The sequence below is a fragment of the Ruditapes philippinarum genome, unplaced genomic scaffold, assembly GCF_026571515.1.
Source record: "Ruditapes philippinarum isolate M1 unplaced genomic scaffold, ASM2657151v2 ctg1924_1_1_1_1, whole genome shotgun sequence".
NCBI lineage: Eukaryota > Metazoa > Mollusca > Bivalvia > Venerida > Veneridae > Ruditapes > Ruditapes philippinarum.
The window spans coordinates 123,997-142,902 of NW_026858267.1; the positions used below are offsets into that span (position 1 = coordinate 123,997).

At 31.7% G+C, this 18,906-nt stretch overlaps 2 protein-coding genes across 2 annotated transcripts in view; one reads left to right on the forward strand and one right to left on the reverse strand.

The window, feature by feature from the left end:
• Positions 1-7,151, reverse strand: part of LOC132752617 (diphosphoinositol polyphosphate phosphohydrolase 1-like) — a 37,279-nt gene extending 30,128 nt beyond the window's left edge. The window contains exon 1 of the mRNA XM_060742960.1: positions 6,933-7,151. Coding sequence (XP_060598943.1) covers positions 6,933-7,031 — 99 coding nt within the window. The 5' untranslated portion in view covers positions 7,032-7,151. The remainder of the gene's footprint in view (positions 1-6,932) is intronic.
• A 1,808-nt stretch (positions 7,152-8,959) lies between these two features.
• LOC132752615 (nuclear pore complex protein Nup155-like) lies at positions 8,960-18,585 on the forward strand (the record flags this gene model as incomplete). Its single annotated transcript, XM_060742957.1, has 9 exons — positions 8,960-9,063; positions 12,514-12,680; positions 13,042-13,179; positions 13,606-13,702; positions 14,822-14,892; positions 16,136-16,228; positions 17,191-17,333; positions 17,892-17,997; positions 18,420-18,585. Coding segments are annotated over exons 2-9 (959 nt in total), but the record flags the coding sequence as incomplete, so codon positions are not given.
• Between the last annotated feature and the right edge of the window lie 321 nt (positions 18,586-18,906).

Below are 18,906 nucleotides of genomic sequence, written 5' to 3' on the forward strand. Positions count from 1 at the left end.
TAGAACCTAATCAGACTGCACAGATCATTTTTTGTTCAAAACATGTTAAGGTTTAGGGGAGATTTCTAAAATTTGTAGCAAATGGAATACTAGTAATTACATTAACATTATTCTGGATCAATTAAAGATACTCAATTATTCTAATGCTTAGAGCATTATATTAATGCAGACACTTTATGAGATGTCTACATCCAGATTACAGACAACACAATCTGTACTTCTGTGCAATTAAACAAGACCCTCCAGATGACTGTTATATAAACAAGTGAAACGTAGTTTTAGCAATCTGAGAGGACTATCATAATCTGCTGGCATGACCCATGACCTTCTGAATTTTTAAAATCAAATTGTCCAGCTTTCGTTTTGGGAACTGTCTATTACCAACTTTGCAGATTAAGCAGGGGTGAAAATTTAAAATAAATCAGTATGTTTTGTTCCAGCTAAGGCTTAAATAACCCTCCAATTGGAAATGGGCAATATCATAATGACTTCAACAAAGAGATCAAGGTTGCTGAAGCAAAATCAAAAGAAATCTTCTTGTTCTTTTTTCTTCATAAAAGGAAGCAGTTTGTTAATGTTAATGTGAACTGGACCTCTTATTCATCTATAATCAAGACAAGGAAAATAAACATTAAATTAATTTAATTAATTAGGGTTGGATTTTAATCAGGCTATGGTGAAACCAACGTACATTAGTTAATGTACATTACATTTTGTTTTCAGTTCTAAATGTGTCATATAAATTCATAAATTAGGTCAAATTATGACCTTGGAATGCATATATTGCTTTTGAAATTACTGAAGGTCATAGTAAACTTGACGACCTTGACCTTTTACAAAACATGTACAGTTGTCAAACAACCCAAGGACAAACAAAATACTAGGACAAATATCAGAAACTATATTATTTACCTACACCCAATAAGGATAGATATGGATAGACTTTGTCAACATGAAAAATGGTTTACTTTTTACCATATATTTTCACTCTTCAAAACAATATACTATGGTACAGGAAGGTGTAATTTTTGTTATTCATGTAATCCATTTATTATTCCAATACTTATGGACTCTGTAAACAAACAGTCAAACAGGATAGAATATCAGTAATTGAGATTGCTGGAGTGCTATAACATTATATTGGCAAAATTTTGATGCAGAAAGCTATCCTAGATTGCCATTGGGAGACTCTGAAGTGATACAGAAATCTTCCCAGTGTATCAATAACAATGTCAACATACTTTTAGCTTAGAGCTAGACAATTTTGACACTTACACTTTTACAAGAACTGCTTCAAACATGATTTTCCAAGGTTCTTAAGTCCATCCAACATGGGAAATATCATATATTGACTTCTCTATTTACTTCACAAAAATGAGATGAAAATGTCTAAATAATGTATGATTGAAGATAGCAGATTTACAGACATTACAAAAAACAATGATCACTGAAAAATGTATAAATATGAAATATTTTTGATCAACTTGTTGTATTTTAAGTCAGTGTATTAAGACACATCATCACTGCAAAGGCCATTATGAAGTTAAACCTTAAACTGATGATTTTTGTATAATGAATTTGCCTAATTTGACTTTAAAACAGTTGTTTCAATAGTTTAATACTGTAGGGCATTTTAGTGTCAGAATACAAAAATTTAGCAACAACAGTACAAAGTCTGGTCTATACAGTGGTGGAATAGGCTACTTTAGCTTTGTTTCTAGCTGGTTTAGTGTTTAAACTTTCCAGCTTCATTGGTAAAGGAAACTCTTCAGATGTCCCTCCATGCATTATTTCCTACACCGTAGCAGAAACGACAACCAGTTACCTTTCCTAAGCTACATGTATATTATAATTGTAAAACTTCCTCTCATGAAAGCATCTGAAGTCACTTACAGGATTTGAACCCATAAAAGTTAGGTGCATTACACAATAATTCAAAGTCAGATGCCTTAACCACTTGCCTATATCAAGGTGTCTTAATAAAAAAAATTATCTTTTCAGTATCTTATACAGTTCTACTTGTTTGAACTAATTTCAAATGTGTTAAAATATAATTGAGCCGTGTCACGACAAAACCAACATAATGCGTTTGCGACCAGCATGGATCCAGACCAGCCTGCGAATCTGCGCAGTCTGATCAGGATCCATGCTGTTCACTTACAAACCCTATAACAAGTAGAGAAACTGATAGCGAACAGCATGGATCCTGATCAGACTGCACGGATGCGCAGGCTGGTCTGGATCATGCTGGTTGCAAACCCATTATGTTGGTTTTGTCGTGACGCGGCTCATATGAGCATGTATGTTTTTGGTAATATCAAAACTAAGATAAAGCACATTTTATTAGAATACATTTTTCGTAATGACAAGCACGAAAATCTAAATTTAGATGTAGCTGTAAAAATTTTAATATCAAAAGTGTAACAACCTTTTTTTTAAATAAAAAATCTGGCCACTCAGGCCCCTATGTGGCTTAACAAAAAAAAATTACAAACAATATTCATGATAACATTATTTTCAGCCCTGTCATGTCAAAAAGACCTCAGTGATGTCCCTTTAAAAAAAACATAAACTACAAACAATTTTCATAAAATAGAAGAATTTTCTTAATTTAATCTAAAAGCTGAATTTTAACAAATATTATTAATCAGCATCTCTGTATGTTACAATTGTTTCAAGTTTTTTCAGGTGTTTTGTTTAGAAGGACTTGGTCTCTAAGAACCAATTATTGCCTCTTCTATAGTGATGGGAGTTAAATTGGACAAAAGGTTTCCAGCACGTGTTTCCATCTCCATCACCCACTTTTAAGAAATCTACAACTTTAGACCACCCACTTCTTAAATTAGTTTATCATAATTATTGAAACTTTCTTAAATTTATTGGTTATGATATTCAATCTAAAAGGCAGGTTTAATTCTACTTATGAAATCTAATCTCTATCTAAATCATTTTGCAATGCAAAAGAAAAACATTTTTTTATTTTTTCAAAGGAAATTATTTCATTTTCATTTCGTAAAAAAAATAATTTATCATAATACACTGGCTTTTCCCTTTTAAAGACACACAGTCATATAAATTAATACAAATATTTATTTTATGTATTTCTGTATGTTTACGTTTGTAAACTAGGTTTACATGTCTGATTATGGTTAAAGCTTCACACCAACAGATGAGTCCATTTTTCAAACTCAAAACATCACACAACCAGAAACTTTTTCTATGTAAAGCAAATTTTCCATGTTTATTATCACCTGAATAAAAGTACATCTTTTACATGGTTTTGTTTAATTTTCCCATTTTTCTATTTAAACTTAATCTCAAAATTTCCCAAATTTAACAGGCAATTAAGCCTTTATGAGGAAAAATACAAAAATCACTCTGTATGTTTAAATAGATATGGTAAGACTTGGTGAGCCTTTAAAGACCAGTTTATTGGTATGTGGGGCAAATTCATGTAACCTTCATACAACCTTCTATGCATTGAAAAAAAAAACCTATCAATTATAACATCTTTTACAGCTATTTAATATACATAAAGAAAAATGCAGATTAGAAAGGTAATTTTATTACAGTTATATCATCAAGTATTTACAAAATAAGCTTTAAAAGCCTTAAGATTAGGAAAATAAATCTTCGAAAAAATCAAACTTAAAAAAAAAATATTTTTATTGCTTTACAAATGATCATATAGTCACAGTAGAGGTGCCCTTTAAGTGTATCATACAAAAATATGATATATTTCATTTTTTTCAGCACCAAAATTATACCTAGATACTTACAGAGTAACAGAAATTTCTGCATAATTTGTTATAGGGTACATTCTGTGAATAGTGCCTTATCATGCAGTGCCAGCAAAATCTGATCCTGATAATACTTATCTGTATTATCTGAAGCATTTCTTTGCATGTTTGTATGTTGTGACAATAAAGTAAGTCCTAAAAAATCACTTGTCAGTACAGGCTGTGGAACAATCTGTACAATATGGACAATAGATATTGCAGCCCCTGCTTATACTTGGTTATTAAATCACTTTAACTTGTACAGCTGATGACATCTTGTTTAATCATGAGCTGATTTAGCATACCTTTAAAGTTTAAAATTAATCAGAAATTTATAGGGTGCTGCTTTTAGTGATAAATTATAAAATCACTGAGAAAAATATAATAGCAAAACAATACTGACATGTACAATATACCAGAAAAAGGTACAATGAACTACAAAATGCATGTTAAGCTCAGAGGTAATCCTTTTTGGACATGTGTTAACAATAGTTTATGTTAATAGTATTTTGAATTTGAATTCATATATTTCACTATTGATTATTAATATTTAATGTAATGCAATGTTCAAGGCATTTGTGCCTTTAAGTTACATAAAAAGAAGACATTTAAACTCTCCCTCATTTGTAAACAATGTAGATTTCATTCTTATAAAATTCTAAAGATAAATTCTTATATATTCTCCCTAATTCATTTGACAATATGGTTGTTGTTCCTAAAGGATGAAATACCTCTTTTATGTTATGAATGTCAAATATACTTCATAATATAACCTGTAAGTACTTTAGTTTCTATACTAAATTCAATTCTGCAAATCTATTATTTTAACAGAATTCATCACAATCTTAGAATGCTACAAAAGAACCTGTTTAGCCTCTATACTGTGGGGAATAAATCAAGTTCTTTCAAATCAACAATGTTCCAGTACAAGGTAGGTCAAATCCATTATACAAATCTAAAATATTAATAGTAATTTTTCCAACAAGACAATTTAAAATTACAACAATGTTTCAGTCTTAGGTAGGTCAAATCCATTATATAAATCTAAAATATTAACAGTATTTTTTCCAACAAGACAATTTAAAATTACAACAATGTTCCAGTCTTAGGTAGGTCAAATCCATTATATAATTCTAAAATATTAACAGTATTTTTTCCAACAAGACAATTTAAAATTACAACAATGTTCCAGTGAGTCTTAGGTAGGTCAAATCCATTATACAAATCTAAAATATTAACAGTATTTTTTCCAACAAGACAATTTAAAATTACAACAATGTTCCAGTGAGTCTTAGGTAGGTCAAATCCATTATACAAATCTAAAATATTAACAGTATTTTTTCCAACAAGACAATTTAAAATTACAACAATGTTCCAGTCTTAGGTAGGTCAAATCCATTATACAAATCTAAAATATTAACAGTATTTTTTCCAACAAGACAATTTAAAATTACAACAATGTTCCAGTCTTAGGTAGGTCAAATCCATTATATAAATCAAAAATATTTACAGTATTTTTCCAACAAGACCATTCAAAATTACAACAATGTTCCAGTCTTAGGTAGGTCAAATCCAATATTTCTAAAATATTAACAGTATTTTTTCCAACAAGACAATTTAAAATTACAACAATGTTCCAGTCTTAGGTAGGTCAAATCCATTATATAATTCTAAAATATTAAGAGTATTTTTTCCAACAAGACAATTTAAAATAACAACAATGTTCCAGTCTTAGGTAGGTCAAATCCATTATATAAATCTAAAAATATTTACAGTATTTTTTCCAACAAGACAATTTAAAATTACAACAATGTTCCAGTCTTAGGTAGGTCAAATCCATTATATAAATCTAAAATATTTACAGTATTTTTTCCAACAAGACAATTTAAAATTACAACAATGTTCCAGTCTTAGGTAGGTCAAATCCATTAAAAACTAAAATATTAACAGTATTTTTCCTAACAAGACAATTTAAAATTACAACAATGTTCCAGTCTTAGGTAGGTCAAATCCATTATATAAATCTAAAATATTAACAGACTATTTTTTCCAACAAGACAATTTAAAATTACAACAATGTTCCAGTCTTAGGTAGGTCAAATCCATTATATAAATCTAAAATATTTACAGTATTTTTTCCAACAAGACAATTTATATAAATCTAAAATATTAACAGTATTTTTTCCAACAAGACAATTTAAAATTACAAGCTGCATCATTCTGCTGTGTGAGATTCTGACTGGTGTCAGTAATTTCAAAACCCATTTCAAAAATGATAAAATTTGAACAAGAAAAATGTCAATTTTTAACTTTCGACAACTAGTTTGAAATTTGTGCTCATCACCTCAGTTTAAGCCTGACAAAAATGTTCACATGCTGGTAAAGTTAAAACATATCTCTCAAGTACATGTAATTTCAAAATCCATGAAATAATTGACAAAGTTACATGTATGTAAAACATCACTTATACTGGTGAATTTTCTGCAAAGTAATTTCAAAAATCATCAAGAGAAGACAAAAGTTTGGTGGCTGAAATGGTACACTTTTCTGCATCTAGTTGGCGCTATCAACAACACGAACAAGCGCCAAACGGCGCGTCACAGACTTTCGTCTTGTCGTCCTGACGCAAACGATGCACAGCGCGATATTGTGGGGCATGTTGTTGTGATGTCAAATTGCCGCTTGGTTCAAATCGAAGGATTGGCTTATAAGCCAAGCGACAGGGCAACATTGCGCCGCACGACAACGCACTGTTTAGTGTGCTTCACTAGAGACAGGACGACAATGCGCCGTTTGGTGTGTAGTAGCTAGCAACAGGACAACAAGACAAAAGTCCGACAACAAGCTGTTTGGCATCTGCTTCTGATCGATGGGCAGCATTGTTAACTATTCAGTCCTTACTTATTTTAAAATTTTCAACAAAAAAAAGATGGTTTTGCCCAAAGTGTCCTTGATACAAAATTTATGCACTCAAGATTTATGGACCATACTGAACTGTTAAAGAGAAACAAGGTCTCAAAAGTACTTTCAGATTTGCATGAATATTAAATGTGGATATAGTGTCACAATGAAATTTAATAAATAAAAAATGACATTCCCCTTGATGACCTCTCAAAAATTAAAGAGCTAGACTATGTCAAAATGTGAATATACCTCTTGCTCAGTTTCGTCTTTGAAACACAAACAGGCTGCTCTTCGACGATATCCGTCCTCGTCATACGTTCGAATCGAATTAATTTTCTCTTTCACCATATCAAAGCCACAAACAAACTGGCTTTAAAACAATATATTGCCTTTATTTCTGCGGCATGATTTCTTGCGAATTTTATGAAATCTTGGTTACCAGACGATGTTTATATTGACAATAAAGCTTTTGATTGATTAAGATTGAATCTATGGGTTAACGGCCACAAAATCTTTTCGTACTCAAGAGTTTTGTTGGAATCATAGGCACTTGGTTTCGGGATAAAATAACCCTTTAAGAGGTTTGTAGAAATCAAATATAATTGAATGTTACAATTTTTTAACGTAGATTTCTCTTTTCTAAAACCGTCATTTTTCCGATATTTTTAGTACTATAATTATCAGAAAAATTACGAATTTAGAATCGAGACATCTACCTTAAAAAATCGTTACATTCAATCAAATTTGAGTTCTACAAACCCTTCAAAAGACTTTTTATCCCGAAACCAAGTGCCTATGGTTGGAATCATGCACTCTGACAAAATTATCTTCAAAGATACTTTACACATGTAGAAAGAAACCTTAATATAAGCCTTTTTGATAAATTTCATCAGGTATATTATTATTACAGATTTATATTACAAGTTTTTTTCAAAACGGCTTACATTAAGTTTTTTGTTAGTTTGATATATATTATCAGTACATGTGCTGGGATGCACTTTACCCGTTAATCCCTACAACACATTATGGAAGCAAAGTTCAACAATGAAGGGTGACATTCACACACGGGGGAGGAAGTGTTACACGAGGGATGAGGTTCTTATGATAACTAAGTCTTGTTAAGGAGTTCTTGTGATAACTGTCACGGAGTTCGTCGGAAAACTATTGTATATACTGCAAAACACTCGTCAAAAATGGTAATTTTTATCGTAAAAAATGAGTTTAGGTGCTAAATTAAACTTTAATGATTAAGCTTGCCTCACATATATTGTATTATGTGTCAAAAACTAATTCATAGTCCATTTTTCATAGCCTCTTGCTAAAAATCTGGTAATTTTGAGTAAAAATTTCAAATTATTTGCCAATTTGCAAGTATTGACCTGTTTATTTCAAGTCTTCATCCTTGCCATACATAATTATCTAATTATAATGCAAAATTGCAAACATAAAGCCCCGACTAACAAATTTATACCCGATTTTTCAAATGTCCCGGAGTTCTTGTGATAACTCAAAATATGTCCTGGAGTTCTTATGATAACTTTTGTTTCTGCCAATGTGTTTCTTGTGCTAAATCACGGCACTTTTTAGAGTTTTTTAATTATTCAATATCTTATAATAACTTATCATTGTGCTTAAACAACATATTCAGTGTTCATGACCTCATCTAGTCCTTTCATTATGGATTTGACATGGATCTGTGCCCACAAGTGCATTCTAAGCCGACTTCAACATCTTAATATAGGATTTAGTGCATAAAAATTAAATCATCATAACCAGCTGCATAAGATACGTAGTCTAGAACCTGAAAATAAATAAATTTGAAAATAAACATTTTTAAAATGTAATTAAGACACGGATTTATATTACATTAATATAAATCCGTGATTAAGATGATACTATGTATTCAGTCATAATCATCGCTTTGGTTTGATTATTTTCAGGTGTTCTTCCTAGTTCAAGATTCAACATTGTAAACCATGTTATTTGTTCTAACACGGAGCTAAATATTGATGTATGTATATCTGTCTGTCTGTGGTTCTAACGCAAAATGATAAACATTTAGCACTTTTCTCCCTCAGCGATTCTTATAACAAATAAATTTCACGGCAAACTGAACCGGAAGTTAATCTAAAAATCGCGGTTGCCGGCAAATTTTGAATAAAAAAGGTAAATCTATGAGTTTTACAATTTAATCTATGATAAATATGTGATCAACTAAAATAAATCCCTACAATATATATTTTTATTTTGTATTGATTTCTTTCATTGCCTGGTTCATTAACAATTCTATTTTAATTGGTTTTCGCGACTAAAAAAAAATAGAAAAAAAAGAAAGACCAGTCCAGAGAAAACGAAAGTGCATCTAGAACTAATCTGAATGGTAAATGGTCAATTCGTCCCTATTCTAACTTGGCACGGGTTAACTTGGCCTCTTAAAAACTATTAGGATATAGAGTGTTCAGTATTTTGGGTTTTAAAAGAGTTGAGAACATCAATTGTTTCCCCTTTAACACTTATATTTACTGAATCTGTAGAAACTGGAATATTGCCTATGGATTGGAAGACTGCGAACATCAAAGCTTTATTTAAAAAAGGAAGTAAAGATTCACCAGGAAATTATAGACCAATTAGTTTGACATGTATACCCTGTAAATTGTTGGAAAAAGTAGTAAGGAATAATATTGTAGACTATATGAATTTTAACAACTTTTTCTCTGCAGCCCAATATGGTTTTAGATCCTTAGATCATGTGCCCTTCACGTTACTAGAAGTCATGAAAAAGTGGACAGATTGGTTAGATGAAGGCAGAAATTTTGATTGTTTGTATTATGACTTTAAAAAAGCATTTGATATGGTTCCACATTCTAGACTAATACTTAAATTGCAATCTTATGGTATTGGTGGTGCACTTTTATCATGGATCAAAGCATTCCTTACAAACAGAACTCAGTAGAGGTGTAACGATTCATCCATGCATCGCAATCTGTCTTGTCCCCGATGTATGCATCGTAATGAAAATACAAATTCCAATATATTACGATGCAATACATATTTCACCTCCCGATGTATCGATACAGCGGGAAGGTATCGCAATACACTAACAATATCTTCCAGGAATATAAGGACAAACGTATTTTTTGAAGGACTGAAGAAAGAAAAAATAGCTCGGATGAAAACATAAACAAGCCGCGACTATTATCATTACCATCATTGTCATCTCGTGTTCCCCATGTCCACAATTCATTTAACAGTTTACTAACCAAGTTTTATCAATTCCATGTAAATGGGCTGGTGTTCTTTGAACTTAGTTTATAATAAAAAAACATAATTAGAGATCTGTTGCGATTTCAAGAAAAACAACCTACAAGACATGAATTTTATTTTCTGCTAGCACTTAAATGTCGGATTAAAATAGTGATGATGACAACATCCCCATGTGATATTCGTCACGTTTTTATACTTCATTTCCGTTGACATCATTCCCGTAAAAAAAACAACAAAGCAAACAAACAGAAAACATTGAAGACTGCAAAATATGTAGACGGGGGAAATACAGTCAATCCTCCCTGGTCATATAAATCACGAGTTTGGGAAAATTGTAGTTTTGGGAACCATCAGGACAGTGTTGTATAATTGGAAGACCGAACGTGGAGTGTTTGCAAATTAAATAAAAATCTCTGGGCGTTTGAGCCACAAATCTTTATGAGAAAACTAGACTGAACTGAAACTGTATTTTCACAGTTGTGACCCTAATTGTAGATCACTTGTTACTAGTTTTTTCACAAGAAAAATCTTTAGTGGTCACTGTGTATTGTAAGACTGAAATTGTTAAAACTGACCATATTTACAGTAGTGGATTTGGTTAAGAATAGCTATTTAGATATCATTTGCTTTTATGGTTTAATTAAAAATACCTTTAATCCTCAACGTAATCAGAAAGTAAATTTTAAAAGATGCGGAAATCGGAAACCAAGTTAAAACAAAAAGTTAAAAAGAGTTTATTTTTTTGTTATGTAATAGTATTATATTATATTCGTAATTATACTGTAACCAAATGGCCAAATTTTTATATACTAAGTCTAAAAGTCAGTATCGTGATACATATCGCATCGCAACATAAGAATCGCAATATGCATCGCATTTCTTCAAAGGATGCAATACATATCGTGAATCGCATCGTTTTGAAAAACAAATATCGTGATATGTATCGTGACAGAAAAAAATGGCAATGCACAGCCCTAGAACTCAGTGTGTTGTTGTTAATAATAGTAAATCTGACTATTGTAGTGTAACAAGTGGTGTTCCACAGGGAAGTGTTTTAGGACCAATATTGTTTCTTATATTCATTAATGACATTGAAAGTCAAATTAAAAGTACCTTGCGTCTCTTTGCGGATGACACCAAATTATTTAACCTGGCAAATGTAAATGAAGACTTTAACCAAATACAAAATGACAATGATAGTTTAATACAATGGAGTGAAAAGTGGTTATTTGCAATTTAATGTAGACAAATGCTGTGTTATTTCATTATGGACACAATAACACGGAACATCAATATTTTATGAAAAGTGACTTTACAACTAAACAATTGAGGTCTAGTGAGGAAGAAAGAGATTTAGGTATATTATATATGATAAGGATTTGAAATTTCGACATCACATAAGTAATTGTATCAATAAAGCAAATAAAATAACTGGATTGGTCAGAAATACCTTTCTTACATGTTAATATCAAGCAATTTCGGAAACTTTATAAAACACTTATAAGACCACACCTTGAATATGGAAATATTATTTGGAGTCCAAGATTTAAAAAAGATATTGAAGCAATCGAAAGAGTTCAAAAAAGGGCAACAAAAATGGTTCAATGTATCAGAAATTTATCGTATGTAGAAAGATTAAAAATTCGGAAATTCCTACTTTGGCTTACAGAAGATTTAGAGGTGATATCATACAAGCATGGAAATTATTAAATGGGAAGGAAGATATAGATTATAATGTATTTTTTGAAAAAGCACAACTTGATAATCATCACATCAGAGGAAATTCCATGAGGTTGAAAATAAAATCATGTAAAAAGGAAATAAGAAAACATTTTTTCTCATTAAGAGTAGTACCAGAATGGAATAGATTACCGGATACTGTAGTATGTTCACCAACGCTGAATTCGTTAAAAAACAGACTCGATAAGGTTATGAAAAACAAATTATATACTGTTATACCGGATAATAATTATTTGGTGTCAGACCTTGAGGGGGTTACAAGAGATTTCTGATCTCGCGACCCTACGCTGGATAAAGTAAAAGTAAAGTAAAAGGAGTAAATTACTAAAAAATATTCTGAGTTACTCAGCTCAGTTACAACCAATAACAAATGGAAATGGAAAAATTTTGCAGTTTAGTTTGAAATTATCTGCGGACATATAAAGACAATGTGTTTTAAGATTTACCTAATATGAGTAAGGCAAAGCCTCAAAGCAAGCTCTTAACAAGAAATTATAGTTCTTAAAGCAACTATATTTATTATGAAAATAGACAAATCCTACATGTATGAATGGGGAAGTCAAATAAAAAAAAATCATTCATTTTTTGTTTCATTTTCCATGTTTAAAGTGGCATTTGGTATTTTATGTACTGCTTCCGTTTAGACTGGTTCTCAATGCACTTCTTATATGGGAACCATAATAGAACAGGGAACCAGATAACATTTCCATTTTCAATCAGAACACCTGACTTGTAAGTTGATTGGTCCATTATCGGAATACTTGCCGTTTATTATTACTCACCTAGCTGTTTGTAATTAAAACACTGTATATGTTCATTTTTACAGAGCTGGCATTGAATACATTACAATGTCTATGCTTGGAGGTATGACCTTTGTGGAGCCGACATCGCATAAAGATATGCTGATGCTTGCAGGAAGGTTGGTCGATAAACATTTACAAGAGGATCGCAACAGTCTAGATTTATCTGAACTGCTACGGGTTCCCTTACATTGTGAGATCTAACTTTGCTTTTCAATTGTGTTTGCTGTAAACAAGTTAAAGCATTGATTTAAGATTAATAAACATATTAATTATGCATTAGATAGCTCATTGGCATGAATATAACATAGGTAAAAGTTTTTAGGATTTTTCTGAATTTTAGAATTTTCAAGACTCCCCAAAAGTCTTCATTTTCAGTATAATGATGTTAAACAAAATGCTTAAAAAAATGTTTTTTTTACACTATATTATGTTTTATGCTAAATTTTGTTGTGTTTTTCTCTTTACTGTAAGTTAACAAATACATAGACAGTTTTAAAGATGATAAATTCTTGAAATAAAGATTAACCCATTTATCTATTATTCCATTACAGCCCAGCCCAGTGTAAGTGGCCTCCATGACTTTGACTACCCTAGCTTACTGGAGACAGGCATAGGCCTTGATAACCTGTCTGAAATATCCAATTTAAAGAGAGTACCACTGCCACCAGAGCTTGTGGAGCAGTTTGGACGTATCCTTTTCATGATACTCTTCTAAGTATTTTTTTTATAAAAATTTTAAAATTTTCTAATTTAGAATAGGGGATATCCTTCAAGAGTTATGAAAATGAAGAAAAAGGGAAGAAAATTGCAGACTGTTTGAATGAGTCTGTTGTCCTCACATGTGAAGGTGACACCTTGGTGAGTATAATTAAAAGCTCTCCATATTCTTCGAAATTTTCAAGCTATTGAAAGATGCATTTATTTGTGTGGTTAACCTTTATCTTGCTGGAAGTGCTTAACCTTTGCAACCAATCTAGAGCCAGGTTCAGTTTTTAGCTTGACTGAAGAATAGGGAGAGCTGCTGTACTCACCCACGTCAGGTTGCCATCACATTTTGTCAGTATAACATGGTAGAATCAATCAATGATGGTAAGATTTCCTTAACATATGATCAGGAATGCAATGTAATTGTATGATGGGACTGTTTCCAGAAATAGAACGAGCGTGGTTATCTATCGATAGCGACATATTTGTATGGAAATATGAAGACGGGTAAGTCTGTTATTACATAGCTAGTTGAAGTAGATATTTATATAGTAAAACCAGAGTTCCAGATAATGTGTGTATCGGCGTATTTTACGCTTCAAAATCAACTAAAAACGCACAAGGTTACCAAATTGTTGCGTTCATTTACGCACGCTGTAAATTAATTACGCAAAGAATGAAAATTCGAAGCGTTTTTGGTGTGTACTTTCATTTTTCGAAACAGCTGATTCCAATTCTGTTTAACAGTTGGCTGTGTATCTATTTTTACAATTAATACCCATCAAGATACTTTCAATTATTTTTCTTCCTGTAAACCAGTGTAATTACGTCTTTATTGCGTAGGTGCTTGATTAAATATATTGTTCTATTTTCTTTATCATTGATAGCGTTTATTAATACACACATAGTGACTGTGCATGGTTGCTTCTCAACACAACTACGTTGCCGGCGAAATTTTTGTAAACCCTAGTGTATTTAAAATGAAAAGAGCACAAGTAAATGTGAATCATAATATACATGAATGGAGGCGCCGTTAACATACAGAAATCTGCAATGGACAGGTGGTTATCTGCATTGGTTATGTCATTGTCGCCGATTATTGAGTGTTAATAATATAAATATGCACATGAAAGGCCTTTCAACTAAAAGGAAATTCATGCTGAATATCTGCTAAATTTCACATGGTCTTTCAGGGAAATACATAAAAGATGTTTATTTTATATTAATAGGGCAGATAATGATTTGAGCATATTTTCTTATCAGATAAAAATGCTCTGCAAAGAAATATTAATTTGTGACCTTGTAATGTGCATTTTAGTTCAGAGCCTTTACCACATTAGAATTTTGTCAAATGGAGAGTTTTGGAAAATTAGAGATTTTGTTTAAATATAAAAACTTCCTTATATATTACTTTAAGTTGTTGTTTGTTTTTATGAGTATGATCTTATAATCTGTTATTTCTTTTAAGACACACAACAAGCAGAGTTAAGATTTGTGGAGGGTTTACCATTGTTTAGAAAAAAAAAGCTGTTACAGAAATTAGCAAAATTTTGAATACTTGTTATAACATTATCAAATCTAATCACAATGAATTAAACTAATATATATGATAATGCTATTTTTCAGAGGTGACCTTGCCTATTTTGATGGTATCAATGAAACAATTTTATCAGCAGCTCTGGTCAAACCTAAACAAGGTAAAAAGCAATTTTCCGTGTGTTATACATGGCAGGTTCGAAGAAATGACTTTTATTACTTGATTAGTTAAAACAATTTATTTTGATGATGACTTAAGGAGAATAATGGTTTAAATGTTTTTTATTGTACATGTTTAATATGCTGAATGTTGAAACAAAATGCAGAAAATACAGCCGTCATTAGTATACAGCCTGGTCAGACTGTATACATGCGTGGCTTGTGGTGTTGGCAAACCTTGACATAGCTGGTCCGATCCTTGAGCAAAGCAAAATTTCTCTTAGAGAGAAAATTTATCACTGAGTATTGGTCATTTGTCTCAATCTCTGCTGATTAAAGGTCATTGTAATATTAGTAGTCAGTCACTTGGAGAGAAGTTGATAATTTCTGGTTAATTTATCCAGGAAAGCTTGTTAGATGGATTGACAACTGAGATATGACGAAAATGCAGTGATTCAGATTGGGTCAGCCCTGCGGAATATGTGGACAGCAATTTTTGTCTTATTAAACAGATATAATATATACATTTCAATATTTTGTTTATCCATTTTTTTATTAGAATACCAGCCCACCATATACATTGCTTGTTTAGAGATAAAGATATTGTGACTGTACGGAGTTTTTCTGTGTGATTTAGGACAAATGACCTAAAAAAAATTTACCATTTAGGACTAAGGAAAGACGATCCATTCTAAATCACTGTAATGTATTGAAATTAGTGACAACAAACAGATAACAAAAAACTAACAAATTGTTACATTAACAGCTGAAGTTTCTGAAAATTAAAGTAGTAGATGCAGTAGGAAAGTGTTGCTGTCCACCAATTCTCTCTAGGCCATCCTTAAAAAAATGTTTGTTTGCAGTAACGCGACCGACTCACAAAATTTGCCCCTACTCAAATTTTTTTTTCATGGTCTGGATAAAAAAAAATTTTTTTGAATCAGAAAATTATGCCTTGTGCTTTGTTTTCGTTCTGTTAAAGGTTAATAGAAGAAATAAAATGTAGGTCTTATTAAATTAGAATTCAGTTATCAATTTATTAATTGTTACCAGATTATCAAAGCATATATTGTCCAGCATTTTGAAATTCCATGTTTATTTGGGAGTACAGTTCATAAAAAGAAAAAAAAAAAAATCGACCTACCTACCCACCTTGAAAATTCTGGGTCGGGTTACTGCAAACAAACATTTTTTTAAGGTTGGCCCTATATAAAGTAAAGATAATTTATTTTGTTTATTTTGCAGGTATATTTCAGCCACATATACAGTATTTACTGGTTTTAGCAACTCCTATTGATATAGTCCTCCTGGGTGCTAGCTTTACACACACAAATGCAGGTTTGTATTATTTTAAAGTTCCTGTAACTCAATTTTTTATGGTTTTATATCATAAATATGATGCTCAAATAAAGATTTATTGTTACTGTAAGGTCAAAAAAGCATTATTTGTAAAGATATTACCAAAGGAAGTAATTAGAAATTTATTTTCTATAAAGTCTGCCAAATTTTTCAGTAAGAAATTAATGCATATATTTTAATGATTACATAAAATGTATAATGCATATAAACATTTGCAGTACATATTTTACACATCCTTCGATGTTTGAAATTTTTGTAGAAGTTAAGTAATCCTGAAAAAAGATGAATGGTCACAGGGATCAAGAAGTCCACTCATCCGCTAGTATTTATGAGTAGAGATAGGACTAGTACAGAATTGTTGTATGCTCATCCAACAGGACAAGTGAAAAATCGTCAATGCAATTGTCCGCTAGTATTGTCATAATCTGTTTGTTTGAGAATTCAAGTGGTCTATTGCATTGACAAAGTTTATCTTGGAAATTATGCACAAAATGCAGGACGAAAAGCATAGCATCATCCATGCAGGGCAAATAGAAATTTGAAGTTCATTGTCCTGTTACTCCTGCAGGAGGAGTGGCTCTGAAGTTATTTTTTGATCCCTGCTGGTCTTGTCTGAACTGAATGATAGTAGAGTCTATTTAAGAAACTTTGCAGAGCAAATTATTAATAAAGGAGGAGATTATGACTTTTGAGTAAGGTAGTGGAGGGCTTATGATGCTACCAACTTGTCTGCGCATGTCTTCAGTAATGTACTCATGATGTTGACCTCTGGAATTGGGCATATCAATTAACTTTGTGTGGCGTTGTAGCTTAAAACCACAGACACATGCAAACACTATAATATAAATATGAAATATTAATTGTCATTTATTAGGCAATATGTACATCTATGGTTTAAAGTGACTGTTTTCATGATTTACACCCTTTTCCATATATTTCAGAATTTGATGAAATGCATTTACTACCCGAGCCACTGTTTTCTATACCCACTGACAACACGTACATCATGAATATAGTTGGTACAGACACTGGTAGAATATTTATGGCAGGAAAAGATGGATGCTTGTATGAATTAGCATATCAGGTAGGATGTTGTATAGAGATGGTGTGCGAGGGCAGTGTTTAATGGAGATAAGGGGAGGGCAGTGTTTGAAGGGAGTAAGTGGGAGGGCATATCTTATATATCTTAACCTTTTATTTCGATGCTAGCATACGAAACATCGGTGGTTCTCAGGGTTTTCATTATTAACAGATTGTTGATCCATATCATCGGTTGAAATGCTGTTAAATTCAGTTGTATTTTTAGCCTGCAGATTAAAATATCCCTCCTGAACCATGGTTAAATGGGTTGATTTTGTTGGCACATCTGTTGCTAAAGATAAAAATGAAAAACCTGGGTTCTACCAAGATACCCATCTTCCCTGAAATTATGCACAAAGGGGCACCGTAACTCTTCCTTCATTAGACAAAAGGTGGAAAGTCGCTTTATGGCCTGTACTGTGTTGGTGCAACGTAAAACCCAACAAAAAAAATCCCATTACTATTTTATAATATTACTTTCCTCAGTCATCTTTGTATGATATTTCAGACTTATTTAGTTTTTACAGAATTTCAACATTATGCTAATTTTGTATTATTTTAGGCTGATGATGGCTGGTTCAGCAGAAAATGTCGTAAAATCAACCATTCAACAAGTACCCTGTCTTTCTTGGTTCCTTCATTTCTTAACTTCTCATTTAGTGAAGAAGGTTAGATCATTCGTCCATACAACATTAGCTATAATTGGGTTATATTCTCAACAGAACAAGTATGTTTTTCCTCTAATCTCTGACAAAAAGTGTGAGTTGAAACTTAAAAAAGAAAATGTTTTCCGACTTTTTTGTTGGTGGATGGGGATACATGGTATTAAAAGTGAAATGAAAAAGAAAGACTTCCAGTCAAACTTAAGTTTATGTAGATTTTGTTTATATTATTATATGTGTTTCAATAATTGCCAAAAATTGTAATTTATATTTGCAAATCATTACCTCCTTGCTTGGTAAAAACCTTTTAGCCTTGTAATGGTTAGGCATAAAATTTAATCAAATTTTGACAAAGTATTCATTTATACATGACAAGCAACAAATGGTAAAATTGGAGATATAGAACTGAATTTTTTTTTTTTTTTCAGATCCACTAGTGCAGATCAGGGTAGATAACTCACGAAACATACTTTATTGTCGGACAGAGAAAGGTTGTCTTCAAGTGTATGATCTCGGACAGGATGGTAAAGGTTTAAGCAAAACAGCCGCCATACCATTACAAAATATTGTACATAATGCCTCTCATGTAGCTAGGTAAGGCATCTCTTGTTTTTCTGTAAAGATAGTGACAGTATTGATTAGACAGTACAGGTTTGCGGACTGGCCTACTGTTGGCAAAGTCTTATTACTTGCAAGTCAAGTTGTTTACTAGTTAAAGATTGCATTGGCACCATTCATTTTTAGCTCGACTATTCGAAGAATATGAGAGCTATTGTAGTCGCCCCGGCGTCCGCGTCCGCGTCGGCGTCTGCGTTGGTTAAAGTTTTTTGTAAACAAATCTCAATTTTCAATATTCAATTAAACTTAATCTTTTTTAAGTAAAAAGGTAATCAGATTGACAATTTTATAACTCTG